The 25,020-nt window shown below is 39.0% G+C and overlaps 1 protein-coding gene across 3 annotated transcripts in view; it reads right to left on the reverse strand.

Annotated features, from left to right (window-relative positions):
• Hs6st2 (heparan sulfate 6-O-sulfotransferase 2) overlaps positions 1–25,020 on the reverse strand; it is a 272,231-nt gene that overhangs the window by 57,422 nt on the left and 189,789 nt on the right. The window contains exon 3 of one of the 3 annotated variants that reach the window (XM_034485277.2): positions 17,101–17,133. The exons of the other annotated variants lie outside the window; for them this stretch is intronic. Within the exon in view, the coding sequence (XP_034341168.1) occupies positions 17,101–17,133 (33 nt within the window). The remainder of the gene's footprint in view (positions 1–17,100; positions 17,134–25,020) is intronic. 3 annotated transcript variants of the gene reach the window in all.

Below are 25,020 nucleotides of genomic sequence, written 5' to 3' on the forward strand. Positions count from 1 at the left end.
CTTTTTTTTTAAGTTTTTACACATTTTAGATTTATTTATTTATACCCCAATTCTCAGCCCCTCCTCTCCTCCTAGTGCACCCAAATCCCCCCATACCCCTCCTCTTCTATTCTGAGAAGGGGAGACCCCTGGCTCATCATTATTCCCTACCCACCATTCACCCCACCGCCTACCTCACCCTCTGCACATCAAGTCACTGTAGGACTAGGCCAGACAAGGCAGTCCAACTACAGCAACAGGATCCACAGGCAGGCAACAGATTCAGAGACAGCCCTAACCTCAGTTGTTGGGGAACCGGCATGAAGACCAAGGTGCACTTCTGATACATATGTGCAGTTTTTAAAAAAAAATAAGAAAGAACATAAGCCGGGCAGTGGTGGCACACACCTTTAATTCCAGCCCTTGGGAGGCAGAGGCAGGTGGATTTCTGAGTTCGAGGCCAGCCTGGTCTACAGAGTGAGTTCCAGGACAGCCAGGACTACACAGAGAAACCCTGTCTTGAAAAACAAACAAACAAAAAAAAACAAAAGAAAGAAAGAAAGAAAGAAAGAAAGAAAGAAAGAAAGAAGGAAGGAAGGAAAGAAAGAAAGAACATAAAATCCTTCTCAGTTCTCTTTCAACAAAGGAAGAATTCATATTCCAATATGGCTGTAGAACAATGACATTTAAAATGCCACCAGTACTACTAATGGAAACACTGGTAGGGATTAAAGATGCTATGGTAAAGGCATGGGTGTAGCTTTGTGTTAGAACACTTCTCTAGCACGTATGAAGACTTGAATTCCTTCCTCAGAACCACAATATGGTGAAGCCAGCTACAGCAACTTTTAAAGTGACTTCTGCAGAATCATTAGGTACAGTTAATATGGTGGTGATATGTTGAGTACAAGAATGTGTACTTATGAACATGCCAGTGTTATTATTAGCTTATTGGAGTTACTCCCAAGAGGCAGGTGACAGGCTGTCTTTATCTGATGCGACAAAACACCTGGGTTGCAAATGTGACTATACCTCAGCTTTAGTTCATGAGAAGAAATGAATTTCTGTGAGCCTTGCCCTTATGTGACATGAAAGGGTTTGAACAGATCTTTAAGAATCATCCATTGTGGATGAAATGGACAATTTTCTAGACAGATACCAGGTACCAAAGTTAAATCAGGGGCAAATAAACCATTTAAATGGTCCCATAGCCCCTAAAGAGATATAGCAACAGTCACTAAAAGTCTCCTTACCAAAAAAAAAAAAAAAAAAAAAAAAAAGCCCAGGACCAGATGGTTTTAATGCAGACACTTTGTCACCATATTTGCTCTCTTGAGCATTCTGTCACTCCTTCCAAGAAGGACCGAGGCATGCACACTTGGTCTTCCTTCTTCATGAGCTTCATGTGGTCTGTGAGTTGAATCTTGGCTATTTCATGCTTTTGGGCTAACATCCGCTTATCAGTGAGTAAATACCATGTGTGTCCTTTTGTGATTGGGTTACCTCACTCAGGATGATATTTTCTAGATCCATCCATTTACCTAAGAATTTCTCAAATTCATTATTTTTAATAGCTGAGTAGTACTCCATTGTGGAAATGTACCACATTTTTTTATCCATTCCTCTGTTGAAGGACATCTGGGTTCTTTCCAGCTTCTGGCTATTATAAATAAGGCTGCTATGAACATAGTGGAGCATATGTCCTTGTTATATGTTGGAGCATCTTCTGGGTATATGCCCTCCAGTGTTATAATGTCCATATGTTTTGAGATGTCTACCCTAAGAACAGAAGATCATGAAATTTTTTGAATAGTTACTAGGTGCTACCTCATAACACCAAAGAAATGAGGAAATACCTTAAGCTTGTCTCACCCGGTTGTCCCCAAGCATAATGGGAGCAAGATAAGTTGAGGTTGCAACATTCCTGCCCTAGGTGGCATTACAGTCTCAGCAACATGAACTTTAGACCTAGCTAAGAATGTGTGACTTTTTTTTTTTTTACTAGATGTGTCAAAGAATACATTGCTGTTCTGGACAAGAAGAAGTCAACAATCCATACAGTTGAATTGGGAAAATATATATCTCTATGGACAGTGGCATTTGATTGCCTTTGGACTAGTTAGTAAAACCCTTTGGGACAAAAGCTACTTAGAATACTATATACAAAAGGCAAGCATCTCTGAGGATATCCTCTTTATTCTCCATCATGAACTCTAGCTAAAGTAAACCTCTTTACTTTCACTGGACACAGATCTTAATAAATTGTATATTTTTCATGATTTTATATTCCCTAGGTGTCTTGTCTTAGTCTAACAAGGTAGAACACACACAATCCAGATGTAAAGGAAATGGTGATCCTGAAGCTAGCAGGCATTGCTCTCTGACTTGTACAAGGCTGGCTAAATCCCATGAGAGAAAAGAACAACAGGAAAAGCATCTGTTTTCAAGTTCATTACTTGGGGTCGGGGAGACAAGGGAAGCTGGTTGTTTATAGAACAATTTACGGTTACAATTTCAGTGGTTGATTGCTTGATTCCTTCATCCAGTTCCTAATCACAGATCAAACACAGGTTCCAATAATGAAATAATTTTAGGCATGATTACAAACAGTCTCCTACAGAGGGGTTTGGCCTAGAAACAAGGAGCTTTTACCCCACCCCCAATACACACATTCCCTCACCTCCCCCCCTTACACAGTGAACCAGCCGTCAAAAGGACTGATGGGATTGCAGTTCACCCTACTAACATTTCTTTCCTTTGTGTGGGTGGTGTGGTTGGTTATGAGCAGAATAGGGTAATAAGTAGTAAAGGAGACACCTTTCCCTTCTGTGATCACCAACTGAGCCAGCATTATCTTCCATCTTTGATAACAAAACCAGACATGCATCTCTTTGTTTCCTCATAGTAAGATAACTCACTATTGCCTTCTAAATCTACATCTAAATCTACATCAGGTCTACATCTTCAGACCTCCATGTTAGAACTCATCCTTATAGAGTTCTAAGTACTGTGCCATCCGCTTTTTGAGCTCTTCTATATTTGTCCTTGTCACTTTTCTTTGAAAGCCTACAGTTGCCTTCTCTGTTGCTAGTCTTCTTTATAGCCCCAGGCAATATCTATCAGTCTCTTCCAATTGGCTCCATTTTGTTCTTACTGGATTTTATCACATTAAAAGCATACTATCCATCTAAACTCTCATCTTTATATTCCATCCTCTGGGAACTGTGGGGTTTTTTGAAGGTTTGTGGATCATGTTTCACCTTCACATGTGGCCCTCTTCCATAATACTCAGCTCAATCAGTACTTGGCAAATTCGTAGACTGAGTCTGACTGGCATATTAGTTAAGTATATATGTATGCATCTATAAGATTCAGAGTACAGAAAAAAATCCTCTTTTGTAGGATATGAATAACTTTGTATGTTCCTCATAGAGCAGCTATCTATTCTCAGAGAAAATGTGTTTTTTTTCTACTCAAGTAAAAAATGCACACGATAAACATGGTAAACACTAGGGCAGGTAGGACAGCCTCTTTGATTGTAATAGGCATAACAGGATACAGAGCAAAATCAGTTTTCATGAATGGAGAACTTAAAATATATTACTGTAGGCAGAGCTGTTTTAAGAACCATTTTGGCCATGGGTACAGAATACTGCCAAGACTCCCCAGAAATTGGCTTAGGGGCCTACATTTCAGGAGTGACCTTTACATAATTCTTGGAAATCAGGATTTACCACTAAGGTTAATAGGTTCTAGAATAAATAGGTACAAAGAAGGCCAATCTCTTCTGTAGCTGGTAGCTAGGGAAAGATTGCAGCAGGCAGAGCTTAAAAGAAGCAGCATATGAGACTATCATTCTTGCATATGCTGCCAAAGTTAAAAAGAGGAGATAAAGAAAAGGGTAAACTCAATGAAATTCCTGGGGACCTCACATTATTTATGTCTTTCCCTAGAGAGTGTTAACTCTCCAAATCACCTGTTCAAGTAGCTCATCCTAAAGTTACTAGGAGTTTTGTGTGATAGTAAAGATAGCTTTGTGAATTTAAATAACACTTCCAGTGTCTAAAGTGGGGAATTTTTAAAGAAAAATGGAGCAGTTAATAGACAAGCAGACACTCTGAAGCCTCCTATCCTCCTAATCGAAGAAAAAAAAAAGAAAAGAAAAGAAAAGATGGTTTCAGCCTTGCTTTCTAACCTGCACATAGTATAAACCTCCAAACTGCTTGTTTAACACTGTGACTTACATCAGGACTCAAGGAATGAGTCTGTAAAGAAGGCAAAAATCCTCTGAAAACACTGAGACAGCAACTACAATGTATCTTATATAAACAAATGTTTTAAAGTAAGATACTTGTTCTCAACATATAAATAGCGACTGTCTGAGAGCCAGGCATAGGATCGGATGACCCAAGGTGAATCATCAGTACCAGACACAAGAAGCACAGTCCAGTAAGGAATATGGACAACAAAAACCAAACAAACAAACAACAACAAAACCCTGCATCGTCTCGTGCCACCTGACTGCAACTTCTCTCTTAAAAGTCATCAGTGACTTCCTACTGTCCAGGTCCAATGAATGCATTTTAAAATGCAGTGTGGTTATGAGCAGAGTAGGGCATTTATAGAGGAATAAACTGGATATCTAGGCCAAGAGTTTTCCAGGAAGAGAGAGAGAGGATTGAGTAAAGTCTCATGATGCAGCAGCAACAGTCCTGCTAATTTAAGGAAAAGCAAGGAAGCAGAGAGCAATTAACACAGAGATACACAAATGTCAACATGCAAAGAATAAGAGACTTGGGAGTATTCAAAAGCACAAAGTGGGATTTCTATCACACACTCCTGCCCTGAAGACTCAGATCTATGTGAAAGAGAAGGAAAGATTGGAAGAGCCAAAGGTCATAGATGACTACAAGAAAACAGTGTTTCCCAGACACAAAATAGAAGATATACATATGAAATCACAGCATGCATAACAATTGCACACACTCAAGCCAAACTGAATCACAGAATGGAGGAGAAGTGAGCCCCATCCCTAGCCAAAGGATTATTTGCATCTGATTGCTGCTGGGAGAGGGAAAGTCAGTTTTCTTCAATGGTATGATACATAGTATATCATCAGGATCAACACTGGGGTGAATAGGTAAATGAAAGATTGCAGGCTCAAGGGTAGTTCACATTTAGTAATATTTGGATATACATATATATTATACATATATATGTATATTATACATATTATATACAGACTATGCAGCATTATAGTCTGAATGAGATAGGGAGCCACTGTAGGGTGTAGGACAATGGCATAACAAGCAGTGAGCTGACACTTTTAAAGGATCAGCATTGAGATGTGACCAGGTAGAAGACTTCAAGGAAGGTATGACTCACATTCATAATCCCAGCACCTAGCAGGCTGAGGCAACAGTACTGCCTACAGGTCTAAAGCCTGTGTGGATTATATAGTAAGGCCTGGTTTTTTAAAAAGACTATAGGAGTCCAATTTACAGATCAGAAAAACCAGTAGATTTATAGAAACTCACCTAAGAAATTAAAACTCATTGGGTTGGCAAGAGCCAGACGGATCCCTAACATATAATGATAGGCAGAGTAAATCGAATGTGCTAATGGCTATGTGGCCTAAGAGAACCAGCATGAAAGGTATACTCATATTGTCACTTGAGCAACTAAAAGGTCACAGTTGTCATTTGCTAAGGTGGGAAATACCTTAAGCCATCCAAGTTTAATTTAAAAAAATGTGAGATACCATGGAAACTTGCCAGTGGAACTGAGGATTGTGATGTTGGTTAATAGCAACCTGGAGAGTTCAAAGGAGAGGGGAACCCGAAGATGCACATGAAGACAAGTACCTTTCCACATCCTCTGTTACCCCTTGACTGTAGGCATTCTCAGATGTTGATATGTAGGCTGCATATGTCTCAACCAAACTTCACCTTCTCTTCTTTATATACCATGCTCATCCTGCACTTTGTTCCTGGGCCTTTGATCATCAAAATCAGGGGTATTATAGAAATGGACATAGTGCAGATTCTGTTACAGTAATGACATACCTTTCACTGGAGGAGGTTATTTTCAGTGGAATTATTCTTTAAATGCACTTCCTATATCTGCTAGCACTGAAATGTGAAAATTTGAATATTCACATAATGGTACTCAGACACCATATCAGTTTCTTGGGAGACCAATGCCTAACCACTTCCTGTACAGGTACACCTACTATCAGTTCAGCTGAAACTGTTGGGGTCTTCTGGGTGCATCATTTTGGGTGAGATATGATAAATTGGAGCAATCAAAGCAAGAGAATCATAGTATTTTACTTCCTGCAAGGCCAACTTAAGGCAAAAGAAACCAGATCCTAAAAACTAATCAGAAAAGCCTCACCCTTTGCCTCACTTGCTAAGTATATCGTTATGTTCTTACTGAAGTGATTCTCTGGCTGGAACATTAGCTTGAACTAATTATTGTATCAGCTCTGTAACTCTGTAAATGAGATTCACACAAGTTTAAAAGTGTTAAACTAACTATGAAAGCTTGGAAACCCAGTCTGCTTTAAATTATCCATATAAGTTTAAAGGTGGATATTTAGACAGAAACTGCATGAGAATAAACATAAGGGTCATTGGCTTTCCTACACCCTCCAGTGTTCAAAGAGCAGGTCCGTTATTTCCTCCTCTTAAAAGGAGAGTTCTACTGGGGGCAGGGAAGAATTCAGGGTAGTGATCATACATTCAAAGTTTGACAAATGAATTCTTCCTTCTCCCACTTGGCCATGAAAGATCATTTACAGACTTTCACTCACCCATGCTTCCAAGCCCATGAAGGAAGGAGAGGCAACCAAGTCAGCTGGAAGGCCTCACCTCTGTCCCCTAGGAACTATGGCGCTACAGTGTAAAGAAGCCAATTATTCAGTTTACGATGGCAATGCCAAAAGTGAAGATAGTTTTGAGGTTCTAGTTGGAACACTTTAAGATTCACTGGTGTACAGCATGGTTTTAATCTTGCCCTATTTTTTGTTTAAATCAAGCTAGCCTTTGCACATATGCAGTATCTATCTGCAAAGCTGCCTATGTATATTTTCTCCCCACTAATTCTTTTTATGTAGCACTCACAAGAAGTACTAGAGGATCTGTAAATTCTGTTGTCAGTTTCTGGCATATCCCCTCATTTTGTAGATGGATAAATTGAGGCTTGGAGAAAAATGACCTGACAAAGCTTTCTGAATTTAAGAAGACTTGAACTATTATCTAGGCTGGCTAGTTATCAGTTCTTCAATTTTGTCCATGATTTGGTCTTTCTGTCTACCTATCTTTATCTTCATTTCTATAGGTGTTCTCATGTACATACCTCTTAGCATGGCACAGAAGGCTGCTCATAAGTGATGTCATCCTTATAACATAGGAAAACTTAGAAGAGCCTCATTATTTTACTGCATTGCCTCACCTTCAAGCCTTGGTCGTGTTTTGCTAAAATATTTTTTTGCTAAAAATGTCACCTTTATTACTCCACAGATGTTGCATTCTCCCCTGGGATTACTACAAAATATCTCAGGGGTAGTTTCTTAATTTAATTTTTATGATACCTCATCTACTCCCTGGTTGACCCTGACCTTAGAGTATTTGAAACGCTGCACATATTTCCCCATGGCAAATCACAAATCCAATTTTAATTTAATCTATAACTTCCAATGGAACTTGTTGACAGTGAGAAGCAGAGGAAGAAAGGGGTAAGGATATTGCTTACTTTCTCATCCTCATTTTCTAAAGCAACACCATAATACACTGCTTATTATAGTCAACTTGAAGAATCACCAAAAGAAAGAGAACATGCAGAGATTTTGTAGTTCCTGTAGAATAGGACTCACTACTACTTCCTGGTTTCATTGGCTTTATATGAGATAGGAAATGAGAGTATCAGCTGTGAAACATATCCTTTCCAATGTGTTGTCTGCTTTAGATTAGAAGCTCCCAGAAGACAAGGCTGCCTTAATTCTCTGTTCAGTGCCCATTAAAAGTCTTAAGGTTAACAGGCAATACATTAGTTCTATTGCTCAGCAGTAGACTTAATGCTTCAAAATGAAAAAAATAAGATGTACTTTTGTATTAGCAGACAGATATTAGTGTTTACTACACTATTGTTCTTTTCTTCCCAGTTCGAGTATAAGTTAAACAATGTCATTCTCTCTGTCCCCTCACAGGCATTCTACCTGTCACAGTTCATTGCAGAGGAAGTAGCTGCTCAATGAAACACCTGTTGATCAGGTCAGTGCTTCCAAAATCAAGGAGCAAAAATCATACTAAGATATAATTACATTTCTATTGTTGGCTTCTTCTTATTTTGAAAAACCAACTTTACTAATTATATTTTCTTGAGGCTAGTTCTAGAACAAACAGAACCCCTAAAAGAAGGTGGTAGAGACCATCTACATTAGCCAAGAAAAAGAACTCAATAGACTTGGGGCTCTCCTACTCTTCACCTCTGACTCATTATCCTTGCTTACAACAGTCTCTTCCTCAACACTTCAACGTACTACACTAACTTTCTATATTTACTTGATGCAAAGCAGCATAAGTAAAATTTTACCTTATTGAATCTGGGGAAATAAAAAGGACTAAATTCAAAGCTGTCATAATCAAATTGTTTACACACGCACACACACACACACACAGAGAGAGAGAGAGAGAGAGAGAGAGAGAGAGAGAGAGACAGAGAGAGAGACAGAGAGACAGAGAGACAGAGAGACAGAGAGAGACAGAGAGACAGAGAGACAGAGAGAGACAGAGACACAGACACAGACAGAGACACAGACAGAGGAGGACGAGAAGACAATAGAGGAGGAGGAAGAGGAGAAGAGGGAGAAGAGGAGGAAGAAGAAGAAATCTTAAAAAATATGAAGGAGCATATCAACTAGTTTGTCTAGTATTATGACACTAAAAATACATAATCCACAGCCATACTACTGGGTAATCACCAAGTTGTGGAGCCCTGCTTGGTTTCCCCACATCTATCAAAAGCTGTCATCTGTTTCTCTTCAGTTTAAAAGCTGAGAAGCAGGACCATCCCCGAGTCATTCAGCTTTCATTGTGCACTTCAATTACAAATGCAATTCAGGTATTCAAAGTAAGTCATAGTTTACATGGGCTGAATTTAAAATCAGCTCCAAGAGTATTATTTTACTTACAAATATTTTATGAGCACTGTAAAGGAGACACTGAAGCCGCTCATATAGAAATGAGTAAATGAAGCTTAACTCTCCTGGTGCGTGGCTTTGCCTGGCATTCTATGAGTGGGAGTACTGAATTACATGGCTCTTCAGTAATACATCTTGTGGTTTTTAGAGAGCCTTAAACTCCTCAAATCCTCTGACTCTATTTCATTTCTTATAAGATCCCAGCATCTTTACAATTACATCTAATTATTTCTGACTATTTATTTCGTCTTTTGTGAATTTTTCAGGCTTTCTATGTTTATGCAAGCAGAAGTTAATTCCCATTATTTTTAGGAGGTGATCAAATCAAAAATACATCATCAGGACCACATTCTCCTGCACAGATTCAAAAGCAAGCTATTGTTTAAAAGGCATTTGAGTCAGAAAATGGCTTCTACCTAGAGAAATCTACAATGTTCATGTTTCCCTGTACTTTTTATTCCTTTCCATGCATCATCAAGGACACTGTCAAATCAATTCATATGAAGAAATGGGAGAAAGATTATGTATAATCTCCTCATCTAGACTCATATGCCTCTTCATTTCAATATCAAAACAACCAGTAAAGACCATTTTAAAGACACATTATGCCAGTTTAATATGAGTGATATGCCACAGCTGTACATGTAGAACAATCTTCTTTTAGGTCTCCTAACAAATGAATAAGCTCTTCCAGAAAAGATAAGGTAAACTGTGCCCTGTGGGCAGCAGATATCAAATTGGAAATGATAGAAGTCCCAAGAAGAAAGAACAAAGTGCCATGAACTGCCCTTTACAAATGGCATCCAGCATCTATAGCATCTGAACTAGGAAAGTCAAAAAGGTTTTCAAACCACACAAGGCCTTGAAGAAGTCCTATTACAATATTAGTGTCTAGTTGATGATGCAAGGCTGCAATGTGTAGAAAACAGCAGGACCCAGTGAGCAGTGAGCCAGTGGAGCAGGTGGAACAAGAAGCCCATGGTGCTACCGTTTTTTTTTTTTTTGGGGTGGGGGTGCTATGTACAATTTTAAGATTACAGATAAGGGCTATTTATAAAATAGAAAATACTTCAAATCTAGAAAGGGAACAAAAATTACATAATAATTCCTAACTTGTGAGTTTATTTTTCTCCAGTTTATATATGCAAAATATCTCCTATGAATCACAGACACACAGACACACACACACACACACACACACACACACACACACCCCACAGGCAGTCAAACAAGCAAGCACAAGAAGCAGACATAGTTAATTACATGTCAAGCTATAGGACAGGATTCAGTTGAGCTAGGTTCCTTTCCAGTGTCTAATTAATTGCATGTACATAGATAAGTTATTGTTGTGAGACGTCAGGGAAGTCAGAAGGTGAGCTTTCTAATTCTCACCTCAGGACCTGACTGGACTTGGATTGACTGCCAGGGCAATTGACATGAAGCCTGCTCCATGAATACTGAGAGGCCTTCTAAGATTAACAGGCCTTTCTTGGCAACTAACTTGCTGGTCAGCAACACCTATACTACGTCATTTGGGAGCCCACTTCCAATGCAGTCCTTTAATTCCATGGTGTTTGCTTCTTCTTGAAGATTTCCCATGGGCAAGCTAGGAGAGATACAGGGTTTTCAGATACTCATATAAAAGAAGTTGACTACTGCATTTGTGGTGCTGAGTTGTCACCATGGCTGGCAGAGGTCAGAACCAGAAGCAGTGTTTTAACTTCCTGTGACATTTACAAGAATTGTAAAGCTGGCTTTCGCCGGAAAATGTATGTTTAATCTAAGCAGTTCTGATACACTGGAAAATTGATTCCTACATATCCACTTTACAGAATTAAACAGAAAGGTAGAGAAAGACTTGGCCCATATCTCTGGAAGCAACTAATTGTACTACTTTAGAGCTATAAAGACCCTTTGGGGTTATGTGCTTTGAACATCAGTTTTATTGATGAAGAAATGAGGAAAGAAGCAGTATGCAGAGTTCAGGTTTTCCAGTTCCCAACTGGGACTCTTCCCACTACAGAAATAGGCAAAGCCAAGGATAGGCATGTCAGCACATCTTTGCAACCTCAGTCATGGTGAGATGAAGGGAGGAGGATCCTTAAGTTCAAGAATGCAGCCTGGGCTACATAACAAGATCCTGATACAAACACAAACAGGCAAAATCGAATGCTTATGTCCTTTTAACAGGTAGTATGCCTTGAATAACAAAGATATTCAAACTGATCAGAAAAAGTATCCCTAAGAGACTAGAAGCACCATTCATATTCTATAATAGGCAAAGGAGGGATATGACCAAATTCTAATGATGAAAGGGACAAGGAAAGTGTGGGACAGACACGTGACAAGGGACTGTACTGGGCTATGCTTGAGAATGATAGTGTGGGCAGAAACAGGAAATGAGAATTGGTACTGAAGCCAGGAAAGCATGAGGCAGAGGAAATGAAAGGGTCCAAAGTGTAAAGTCCACAAAACATAACAAAAGCAAAGAGCAAATTTAATCTCCTTCACCACTCCCCATCCATCTGATCATTCTCTATCCAATTTCAATTTCCTTCATGGCATTGGCCACTCTCTAGGACTATCATGTTCCTGTACTTCAGCCTTAATTTTCTCCAACAACTACTTCCACGTATATATGTATTCCTTAAGAAACATAGGGACACTGGGTGAGCTTGCTTATCTCAGACCATGTGAAGTCCTCAATGCCTATGCATCGAGTGAACAAATCTGAAAAAGATATAGAAAGTTAGATTAAGTCGGTCAGATGTGTGGGAAAATGATCTTACAGTCTAAATTTGAGGATTGGTTTTTACTGTTCTGACATCCAGTGAGAACGACAGTCTATAATTCATCAGTGTTTCTAAATCCTTCAAGGCAAAAGAAGTAAGAGTGCTAGGAATGTGTACATAGTGTTAATATAAGAGTTTCTATGGCCGGTAGTAACTGGAGAACATGGTGGAATGAGGCACAGGCAGGAGCTCTGGGATATTCAGGACATCCCTAAGTTGTAATAGCTCAATCAGGGACCAGACATTGGGATCTGAGAAAGGACTTAAAATAGACTTTGACATGAAGAGCTAGGACAAGAACATTGGAATTGAAACCTGCAAATCCAATAGCTATTCCAGAGCTCTAAAAGGAAGTAAGGTACAACCATGAGGGCAAGGATCCCAATGTGTTTGGCAGCTAAGCTGTTCTTCATGTACCGTAAGACAGGAAGTGCCCTGGAGCTGGAGAGTGGGGCTATCCTTCAGAGAGAGAAAGAGAGAGAGAGAGAGAGAGAGAGAGAGAGAGAGAGAGAGAGAGAGAGAGAGAGATTGATTTTTCTCTGCTAAGGATATCAGTGCTGAGACCATAGTTTCCATGGGAGAAGTTTGTTTATAGCTAGGTCTCCAAATGAAGGCACACACATTAACCAAGATTTGTCTATCCCCTTGCTCTAATTAAAATTTAAGGTGAGATATAATCATTCATCTGGCCTGAAACACTGACGAGCCCACTTGGAATGTAAAACCCCATAGCAACTCAATATTTACTAAATTTAAATGAAGCAATCAATTGTAATTCGAATTTATGCACATCCTTTCTCCACTTCGGATCTGTCTTATTTCCCTTAAGTTCCTCTCATCATTAAGACTGTCAACAAAGTTATAGTCTCGATGTATCTGCAATAACTGAAAGAAAATGGATCAGGAGTCTACAGGCAGAGACTTTATAGGTCCTGTATCCACAGCCTCATTTCTCCACAGAGATTCTTGCATATTTAGTAAATGTTTACAGAATGAATGAAAGTGTTTCTTTATACCCCTGGAAAGAATTGTTTTCAGCTTGTCATAATACTTCATGCCACAATCCCAGAACTAAGGAGCCTAAGCCACAAAGATTGCTGCAAATTCTAGATTGGCTTGGGGCTATAGAAGTGAGTGTTTTAGGCCAGCATGGGCTACAGTTTAAGACCTTGCCTCTCAACAATTATATTCACAATATCTCAGACACCCCTGACCCAGCATATGAGTATGCCTGTGCACACAAGTACTCTCAAAATTCCCATACGGTCATTCTTCCCTTTGACAAATCACTGAAATAATAACCATTTGTTTCCCAAGAAAGATGATTTTAATTAACATTCCCTCCAAACATGCCAATCATCCAGCACCTTAAAAATGAACTCAATTTATATCAAGAAAGCTGTTCCCTTTTCCCTAGAAAGCACACAGCTTTCAAAGACCCAATTGGTACTGACATCTCCAGTTCATAAAAAACAGAGATTCGAAGGCCCAGTTTGTGTCACTTTGCTAACTTAGACTTCTTTTACTTCTGATTAGGTCAATAGCCCATCTTTGTTCCTTGTTTTCAATTCCTAATACTTCTGAAGCTTCCATCTGTTCTCCTAAGGGGATGACAAAAGCCAGACTACACTTTCAGCCTCTTAGGATATCCTGCCCTGGAGATTCTCAGCAAGCATTTAGAAATTGGAGTTAGCTCAGAGCTCCAGAGTGAATTAAGGATTGGTGAGGTCAGTTTGGGAATCATTAGTATAGAGGTTAAAGGTGAAACTACGTGAAGCAATGAAATTATCCAGGGAGCCAACATAGCAAGAGAGAAGATGCAGATCAATGGCAGGAACTCAGAAGTTGTTCCATTTAACAGGGAGAAAATGTGTGCACACACATGTGCATAATGAACACTTATGCACATGCACTAGTGTATAGTGTGTATGTGTTTGTTTTTGTGTGTGTGTGTTTGTACTAGAGATCTCAACAAAGAAAACCTAATAAATGCTGTGAAAACACTAAGATAAATGGTGAATACTTTTAAGCAAAAGATGATATGGTCCAGTGCCAGCATCTTCAGATGTCCAGAAGACTGAAGCCAAGAAGCAGCCATCAGATTGTGACAAATGGTGGTCAAACGTAACTTTTGAAAAAAAAAAGTAGTCTTCCCATGTGGTTCTTGTGGATTTTATGTGACCAGACACACATGAAAGTACACAAGATACACCAGTGCAGATCTTAAAGCACCAGAAGATTAAACATTAGTAAGAATAAGATTGGTACTGGACTATCCCAGACAATAAAGTTAACCACTGTTACTGTTCCTCGTGCACTGGACTCAATGCATAGTATTCCTGAGCATGATTTCATCTTCATTCCTATAATAACTCTAAAAAGCAAATTTGCTACATTTTTGTATTTGAGAAAACCAGAGCCAACAAAGGTTGAACAAATTACCCAAGGTCACATAGACTGGTAGTGCTAGGATGGGACCAGAGTTCTATTTGAAGCTAAAAGTCCCTGCTGTCAGGCACTGAAGTTATCACATCCACACTCATGTTAAATAGTCCTGCTTGAAGAGAAGGAAGTTAGTTGATACTGGTGAAGTGTCTCTTAGTATCTGTTGGGTTTCTTTGCATTGAGTATCTTCTTTCACACATGTGCCATCAACTTTCAGCCTTCATTTAGTAAAGCCTTATGAGGACATGTTCAAATAATTCTATTTGGGATTCTTCTTATTAAATAAAGAAAACTAAAATCTATATGACTGGAAAACAACCTGCTGTCATTCAAATGTACTTGCTAAAATAATTCCCAATGGTTTGAATTATTTTGAGAGTGTGGCATCATTGATTAGGTGGTTGTTTTTAAGATCCAATTAGTAGTAATCAAGTTAACTGAGGAGAATTGGGTAGGGTAGCACGCTCTTAAAAGGCCTCTTCTAGCCTTAACTTTTGACAATTTTGCATGCAGACCTAGAGCCAATAATGTCAAAGAGAAGTTGTTTTAAGGAGAATGGAAGTGCAGCAGCAGAACTGGTTGGCATGTCAGCATCCTATTAGTCCTTAAAATAGCATAAGAATAACCCCATGGCTGTTAAAGACATTGATTGTGAATTCAAATCGAAGCTTGGAAACTCGACACCAAATCCAAAATACCTAGAAATCCAACCAACTAATTTGCCTCTGACCCAACGAAGATCTTAGAAGACCCAGTCGACTATCAGGGAAAAAAAAAAAAAAAACAAAGAGAGAGAGAGAGAGAGAGAGAGAGAGAGAGAGAGAGAGAGAGAGAGAGAGAGAGAGAAACTCAAGCAATTAATATTTTGCTGTCTATAGAAAACCAAATGAGGTTCTGGTCTAAAGCAATTAGGATCGCTGCTAATTGTGCATGTGTGTAGCAATAATACTAGGCATTTAGGGTGGCTTGCTCTGATTGTTCCCTTCTTCCTCTGGATTACAAAAATCCATTCAGACAGCTAAATAATAGCAAGCACTTAGGCAAATTGTTAATTATGAGGCAGAGATAATCATAATCTTGTACATTTATGAAACTGCATATACAATGAAGATTACCAAATGAGTCGTTGCTTTATTATTTTACCAGTGGTTGAAAAATATGCAAGCCCTGCAAATGGTTTTCATAATCATTCATTATGTCCACCAGAAATGGCCCCATCAATATTTACCAAAGCTGTTTCTTTCCCATTTCACCACCTGCACCCCTCTTTTCTTTCTCACTAAGACTGTATAAGGTTGCCCTGACAACTCCTGCTCCAACTGAGCAGCACCATAATAAAAATAGCAGTATGTCAGAATGGTGCTACCATGTAACTTTTAAAGCAGAAAGGAAATAAAAACTATCAACACTTCTGTAAAAGCAATTATAGGGAAAATAATCTCTCCTCTATTGACCATTCTGATAATAATCATCCACCCAATTTTATTCACACCGGAGTAAATTAAAGCTCATACTGGAAATGGGATACACTCAAAGTCACTGCTCTAGACAGTAACAACATGTAATATTCTTGCCACAAAGACATGTATCCAGACTTTGATCTTTAAAAATACCCTCCCATAGCAATGTGTGACTAAGTGTTGGTGTCTATCTATACCGTGTATTTTAATGCGTTACAAACAAACTATAACATTAAACAGTGACCTTTCTCAGTTTTCAGATAGTCTGAAATATCTGAGATGAATGGTATCTCAGCTCCTGAAAACTAAATTGGGCATCTTACAGTGACCCCCCATCTAATCTATTTTTATAAGAGCCTGACCTAGTGGAGAAATGCCAAACTCATCACCTTTCTACTCTCTGACTTATTTGGTGAGGGAGAGGCATAGGTATATAGGCAGAGAAAACAGAGGCATTGGTAAATATTTCTGGACCAAAAACAAAAAAAACCTCCACAAGTCAAATATAAAATTGGTGAACATCACAACTTTAGAAGAAAGTATGTTATAAAAATAGAGCATGCCTTTAAAAAAATTCTCATTAGCTTCTTTGGCACTAGAGACAATATGATACAGCCCATGGCAATAGTGGGTGCTTTCTTGGAGTATTTTCAATGTTCTTTTTCCACATAGAATATAACTTTCTTATGCTTGGTTAGATTTGTGCTCTAGCACCATTCATATGACAAGTAAAGGCCTACAGCCTCCTAATGGAGTCACTCTACCTTGGAAGTCCACATACTTGCACACTTAAAAAAAGATATGGTCAAATAACTGATTTCCTGTTAAGGAAATATTGGTGCAATTGTTCTGTATTCACCCTAGGAACAGGTAACATGTCTGCAGCACTGAAAGACTTTGTTGATGCAAGGGATCCTCTTACCCATGCAGTCTACTCTGCCATCCAATTTCAGCTAACTGTTTGGAGTGGGGCAAGCTAAACCTTCATCTCACTTCCAAATTAGTTTTGCCATTAGACCTGAGACTTCATGCTGCTTTCAACTCAAACAAGCCAAGTATCTATGAGAAAAAATTAACTATTTTGTATTGCAATTAAACTGGCAGGTTATTGCAGAGTCTACTTTTCTTTCTTTCTTTCTTTCTTTCTTTTTTTTTTTTTTTTACTTCTAATTTTTTTTTGCTTCCTTGGGATTTGTTAAACTAAAAATATATTGTTGCTTACCTTGTTGCATCTAGAATCTGAAAAATCCTCCACCTGTTAAAGGAACAGTAAAACCAGTAGCAAGAGCTTGCCAAGAGAAAAAAAATATGTTTTTACAGTTTCCCAAACTGAAAGGAAATAATCCATGGGTGGCTTTCCCATTTTGTTCTCCATTAGCTCACATAAAATAAATGGGAACATCCCAAGTCACAAGGCTAAAAGGAGAAGGGTAACACTGAGAGCCAACCTCTGGATTGCTGTGGGTAGGGAAATATGTTGCTTACTACTCAGATTAACTCCATTCTCTTTATCAAGGGGCAGTGGCAAACTCAGCAAAGAAAAAAGCCAAGAAACCCAAACCCAGACCAAGCCTAACCCTCAAGCATGGATGAAATTGAAATGCTTCAGTGAAAGGACTTAGGGGAGATTTTTCACATCATTGGGTATGTATGAACACATACAAAAGAAATGAAAAGAACTTTTAGACTTTGCTCATACTTTTCAATGAGATGAAAATTCAAAGCATGTGTGTGCACAAACACATACACAAACATACACACACAGTGATAAATAATTCATTACTGTAGCGTCTGGCACCCAAACACATGATATCCATCAAAGTAAGTAAACAATATATCTCTCCATTTATAAAACTTGCTTAGATCTTTCTCATAACACAGGTCTTAGAAGTGACAAAACAGTAACTCTACAGTGTGAACTTCTTTTAATTTTTTTTGCATTTATTTGAGTGTTTAAGAGTGTGTGTGTATACGTACATATATGTTTAGCAGTCAGAGGACAGCCTGATATGCATATAGCAGTCAGAGGACAATTTGCAAAAGTTGGTCCTCTCCTTCTACTATGTAGGCTTATGGGATTAAGCTTAGGCCCTTAGGCTTGATTGCAAGCTCCCTGACCACTGGGCCATCTTAGCTAACTTCTCATCTGAGTAGCGCCTATCTCTGAAGTTGTGCCAGGTCAGTTTGAGACTCAGTTAGCATTCTGATTTTAATTACACAACAGGGGGCACTACAATTTTGTACACTTCCTTGTGTATACAAGAAAAAAGTTATAAGGGTCTGTACGTTGTTATGGGAGAAGTGTCTCATTACATCAAAAATATGTTCAGGCTTCTAGGGTGAGTTAAGTCTATCTCTTAATAGTATAGCCAGTATCAGAGCCTTGCTTGCATCATCACTTGGGGAACACTATATTACTTTCTAAAAATCTTGGTCCTTGGTGTGGTTATACCTCACTTTCCTGCTTCTTGGTTGTTAACACTTCTGGGGAAACATGTGTTCTGAGAAACCAACATGATATGCCTGGTGAGTTTTGACACTAAATCTTTAAACAAAATACCCCCATGAATTGACTTGATATTCAAAGTTCAATGTATTCTCTTTCAGTCCAACCACAACAGAGAAGAAATTAAGAGCATAGTAATCTGCCCCATGACATAATATCCTTACACAATGAAGACAGCCTAGAAGCCCTTGCACCACACTTGGCCTGGTGAACAAAAGAAAATCCACATTTTGGATGAAAATACAAACAAAGAAAAGCCCTAACAAAAACAATGAGAAAGTACTTTTAAAATGAAAATATGATGCCATGTGTTGATTTTGTTTTAGGTCCAGGAATTTCCAAAGTAAAATATACAGTAGTTTCAAAAACCATAATTTTTATTATAGTCTCCTAATGGAAATCCTCAAATGATGTAAATATTTTCATTGATTTATTGATTTGTATCAGGGCTGGGTAAAATTTAACTTCAATCAGGGAGTTGTTATCTCTGGAGAATATCACTTTTCATTTCTAGGCAAACTTCCCTCCTGCTTGTTAACATTTCCCAGTGATTGCACTGAGAAGATTTTAAAGAGCACATTGCCCTACCTGAGAGTCCAGATGGCCAGAGGTGCAATATTCAGTGATGAGCCATGAAGATGTTACAGGTACATCAATCAAAAGCATGGAAGCCATTGCAGGTGAGCAAATGCCATGGGAGAAAGGTAAAAATAAGAGAGAGAGAGAGAGACAGAGAGAGAGAGAGAGAGAGACAGACAGACAGAGACACTGATTAGAAGAAAAGGAATTAATTTTAAAACTTATTTTACACAACTATACACACACTCTCCTTTTGGAATGGTTCTCAAATGAAATCCTTTAAAAAGATCCTTTAATCATGAAGAGTCATTCAAACTACATTTATTATCCAACATGTGCCAGGAATTTCTATAGGATATAACAGTGGATAAAACAAACAAACAAACAAAATCCGTCCTTTCTGCAAGGTCTGCAATCCTGTGGAATATTTTGTGGACCATCTGCTTGAAATAAGAATTCTCCAGAAATATACCATATGTGAAAGTATTGCTCCTGGTTTTATTTATTCTTTTCTCTATGTATGGAGAACATACCCAATGGCATCACGGTCAACATTTGTAGTAGAAAAAACTGCTTTCTGATTAGAAGGAACACTATAAATGTATGGTCTCTTCCCCTTAAAAGCCCTCCCCAAAGGGAGGGTTCTTTCCAGCTGTCCCATGAGCCTCCAATGCTTTTTGAAAGGTTGTGAAAACAATCCCTGTCAATAATAGGTCAGTTCTCAGTGGGAGAGGAGGTGTTTGGTCTTGCTGGGAGTAGATGTCCCAGGGTGGAGTGGTACCCAGGAGGCATTTCCCTTTCCCTGGGGAGAGGGGGAGGGTATAATGGGGAGAGGGATTTGTAAGGGTCGTACTGGGAAGAGGAGGGGGTGCTATAATTGGGATGTAATGTGAATTTAAAAAAATAAACTATGAAAAGAAGAAAATAATAGATCAGTTCCACATCTTAATAGTTTTCCTCATTGGCTGTTATTGTTTTCTCTAAGAGGTGGCCAGGTGACATGCTGAGATTAAACTCATTAGCCCTCAGAAAGCCCCATTCTGGGAAAACAGCAGGCCTGGGAAGACAAAGGAGGCCTGGTTATCCAGTCCAAGACCTGGATGCTGTTCTAAGATCAAGAAGATGGGATCAACCTTCAAAAGGGAGCAGCTATTTAAAAATGTCAAGTTAGTCGGAAAGCAAAAGATTGAAATGAAGGCAATACACCTGTCACTGGAATAACAGAATGTGGGAGTGCTTGGAATTTTGAAATCCTAAAGAGGAATGAATTCACCTTTTCTTTGCGACTATCTCGTCCAATGCGTTTTTATTAGCTTCCCCCCTCTCCTGTTGCTCCCCCTTGCCCAAGAAATGATCACTTTTACTCTCTGGTCATTTGCTGTGAGCCACTGAGCTTAGTTAGGGTAGATTGCATGGGCATAAATGACAGAGACTATTTCACTGGCTTCTGGGAAACTTAGAAGTGTCTAGACTAGACTACTGAAGAAAATGACTTCAGATGAAGCTTCATCTGATCCAGGAATCTCCAACTACGGCACCTACCTTTGGTATTTATATGATCAGGTTTGGTGCTTGGGGCTTCAGAAAAAAATAAAGCAATTCACTTTGATATTAAGACCCAAATCAAGACCTTAAGAAAAGCAAAATTGAATAAAAAATGTAGAATCAGGATTCTGGTTTCTGGTTCCAATTTTCCCCATGACTCATTTGATCTTCTGCAATAATCTTTTTCATTGTCTTTCTGGAGATAAAATAGTCCAACAAGCTGGTTTTTAAAGCACCCCATTTCCAAGCCTAACATCTCTCTACTTTCCATTTTGGAACTGTGTTAGTCTAGTTGTTTTCTCAATACAACCTTCTACTGGTAGTTCAGAGAGCTCAGCACTCCTGCATTCACAAGCAAATGAGACATGGTCAAAACAACAGCATCCAAATGGAAATATGGCCTGCCATTATTCTCTCTGGGGAAACAGCTCTATTTATTTAAATAGACAAAGTGGTTGGTTCTTTATGGTGGAAAATTTACATCAAAAATTGGGAAACTATCAAAAATCAACCACTGATTGACCAACATTTTCTCACTCCAATTTTTCTTTCTCCTCATATACATGGCTTATCTGTAAAGAGCCTGGGATGGGGTAAGAACAGTGTTTTTGCAGAGACTTTTATAGCCACAGGATCTCAAATAAAAGATGTTCCAATTTGGTGGTGGATACTTAAATCTCTTCCTACAGCAACATTTGGTCTGATTGCAAATTTGTAGGAAGCAATTGCTTACCATGGCTCCAGAGCTTCCAAACAAATGGTTTCCAAGCAAGTGGTCCATTTGGTCTGTCTCTCTGTGTCACTGTCTCTGTTTCTCTCCCTCTCTCCTTCACTCTCTCCCTTTTCCTCTCCAATGTGCCTTTGCACTTTTTTTTCAGTGTCATCTTGCTCTGATGACAGTTGACTGATGATTATCAGTCAACTAACTCACTACGCTTCATTTTCTATTTCATACTATATGCTTCCTTTGGCTTCTGAGGATCAAATGTAGTATATGCTAATGGCAAACAAACAACAATTAATGATGACGAAACTTTGTCCACATTCACCATGCTAATTAGTTCCCTATAACTAGAAAAGGATCTAACATCTACAAAACCCTAGGTTAAAGATTGTTCAAACTGAGGGCTGGAGAGATGGCTTAGCAGTTAAGAACACTGACTGCTCTTCTAGTAAGTCCTGAGTTCAATTCCCAGCACCTACATGGTGGCTCACAACCATCTTCTGGTATGCCTGAAGACAGTGTACTCATACATAAAATAAATAAATAAATTAAAAAAAAAAATAAGATTGTTCAAACTGCTACAAATGGAGGAGCCAGAAAGAAGGGCTTGGATGCTTGTCCTGTTACAACTTGTATTTTTTCCTTACAAATCTTTAAACCGTTGGTTTTATCAGAGGTTTGGGGTCATGAAATAAGCCTAGGAATTATAGAGATTGGGCAGCAATATACTATCATTGACTGCCTATTTGAATCTCTTGCCTACAAAATGGGACAAGTATAATGTCTATACTAGTAATGATATGCAACATGTATAAAATATATTATGACTGAGGCCCAGTTAGAAGAGAAACCAATCCACTCAGAGCAGAAACCTGGTGTCATTTGTAAGCATGCCAATGAGTTTGAGTATATGGTAGTTCTCAAATTACTTGTAATGATTAGTTGAGATTATACATAGACATTCTGTAGCAGAAGACAAGAATCAGAGTCAACATGCAGCAACCTTTATGTAGGATTACTTTTATCTAGGAGGAAAAGCAGATTAGAGAATCGGAGAATAGACTTAGCAGTAAACAGCACTGGCTGCTCTTCCAGAGGACTTGAGTTCAATTCCCAAACCAATAACTCTCTGTAACTCTAGTTCCAGGGCCTTTGACATTCTCACACCATGCATGTAAAATACAATTAAATTAATTATTTTAAAAATGAGGCTAGTCCAAAAGGGTACTGACTGTGGCAGACCACAAAGATAGCTCCCCGACCTCTGTCACTGAGCCATCTTTCACTGGGAACAGAATTAGGTTGTCAAAAACATTGCTCCAAAATACCTATATGTCAATAGACAATCACACTTATTAATATTGTGGAGGGATGTGCCCTATACTGTTTGGCCATTCTGCATTCTTTCTCAGTCTGTACCACGTCCACATGAAATAATGCATACTGCATAGAACAGGGTACCTCATGGCTAGCCTGAGAAGACTGTAATCCAGATCTGTGGTGGATAGCCCTAGCCTCTTGTTGTCATGGTAACTCCATTCCTGGGAGGGGCTGCGAAGGAGGAGTGAATCTTGTAAACCTTCTGTCCAATCAAATTTGTTAAATAAAGGCTACAGCCAGTGATTGGGCAGTAGAAGAGGAGTGGGAGGAGCCAGAGGCAAGGAAAGGAGATAAGAGGAAGACCAGGAGAGCAGGAGGAGAGAGAAGTGGCGGAGTTGGCAGTTGGTTGAGGCAGAGGGCAGTTGGTGGAGAGAGAGAAGACGAAGAAGACCTAGGAAACCGCAAGTTGTTAAGAGCTCTCTTAGCTGGGGAATAGTGTAGTTTAATGATAAATCTGCCCAATCTAGGCATGCAACATTCATTTGATACTTATTGACTTGTGTCTTTTCTTCTATGGACTTCCAATGGGCGAGAGATTTACCGCAACACAGATCATCTTTCCAAAGTACACTTTGATTATCTGTTTTTAATTCACAAGTCCCAGCCTTTATCACAACTGCAAAGTCCTCTGAGTTTGTTTTGATTGTTCTTTTCACAGTGTCTCCCTTTTCTCTAAGACACTCAAGTCGGTTTCTAAACTTACCCTCATGCTTTTCCATTTCCTGCCAGCCAACATGGATTTCAATCTGGTTTTTGTATTTTGGCAATAGTCATAGGAATAGAGAGTCTTTTAGAACCATTGTAATTACTGTTCATTGATTTTTACCTTCCAACCTCTGACAACTAAGACTTTTTTTTAATAACATGAGATGCAACATTGATCAATTATAGTGTTGTGTTTAATTCATAGCTACTGGTTGCTTATTCCCTAGATTCAATGCAGGTAGCTTGAACTAGAATGCAATAATTAAGGCCCTCATTTCAGAACTGCCAGTATCTGGCTCAAAACTTTGACAAATTCATTCCTAATTAGGTAAAATGGCCGACTAGGTACCTTTCCCAAGTTCCCTATTTACTGTAATATTCTAAGACTCTGATAAATTTGGCTTAGGCAGGCACTTTCCATATATATAGCCCCAGTCTCATAGACAGAGACCTAAACAAAAACACTCCTGAATTTCTGTAGAGACCCCTATGCCAAGGGCTGGCTAGGCAAGTTGTTCCTCAGTAGCCTACTCTTCTTATCAGACCCTTAGACAACCCACTAGCTCCCCAGACGTCTTTGAATGGCCATGCCTGAGAATTTCTACAGTGCTCAGCACAGAAGCTAGGAGCTGCCTAACTGGGGCATATTAAACCAATTTAAGGGACTCTATTGATGACTTGGTATGTTAAATCTCTGAGGCTACATTCGTTGTGAGCCATAAACCTAAACAAGTGACTAATATGGACACATCAGCACTTTGGGGGTGGCAAATCCTTTCATTACCACCTTTAATGGTAACAGAGTCAGCACCTATCCCAAGCTGCATATCACATCCTGTCTGAGTCAGAACACAAGTGGCTGCTATAAAGAAGTGATACAAAAAGTTATTTTAGCATTAACCACTCATCTTTGACATTTTAGATTTGAGTCCCCGATCCACTTGTTCTTCTAAAACTCTGACTACTGTTAAGTCTAGCTTCAGCCTCTATGGATCTGTCCCTGGAATGAGGATATATAAACAGACACTCTGAGGACTGGATGACATCTTTTAGGGACTATTGAAGTCACTCAACATTTCTGGATGCTGAAATCATGCTGGGGACAGGGACTCACCACAGAGCACAGCAATGGCAGAGCTAAGGCCAGGACCCATTTTAATAGCGTGTCACTCATATCATGTGTACTAGAGGCCTTGAAGAGCAAATGTTCTCAACCTGTGGGTCGAAACCCCCCAACCAGGTGTCGAATATCAGATATTTACTCATGACAGTAGCAAAATTACAGTTATGAAGTATTAGCAAAAACAGTGTCATAGTTGGGGCTTATCACAACACGAGGAACTGTGGTAAAGGACCACAGCATTAAGAAAGTTGAAAACTACTGGCTTAGAGCATCTTCTCTCAGATCCAATCACACCCACACCACACTTCTGAGCAAGTAAAGAGCTGGGATTGCAAAAGACTCTAAAAACAACTACAGAAGACTTTCATCCTCCACTTCTATTAGTTGTTAATGTATAAAAACACTTTTATGCTTTTTGATAACTTTTTACTCAGTCTGATTTCTGCTAAGAGTTGACTACTTCATTCATTCAGCTATCTGTTCTTTTTTTCATTTGAGGAACACAATGCCCAACACATGAGCCTTTTCTGGAGCTGATGAGGAAGGTTGCTGCACAGCCTTTTCACATAAGGATTTTCTT

This window comes from Arvicanthis niloticus, chromosome X (assembly GCF_011762505.2).
Source record: "Arvicanthis niloticus isolate mArvNil1 chromosome X, mArvNil1.pat.X, whole genome shotgun sequence".
Classification (NCBI taxonomy): Eukaryota; Metazoa; Chordata; class Mammalia; order Rodentia; family Muridae; genus Arvicanthis; species Arvicanthis niloticus.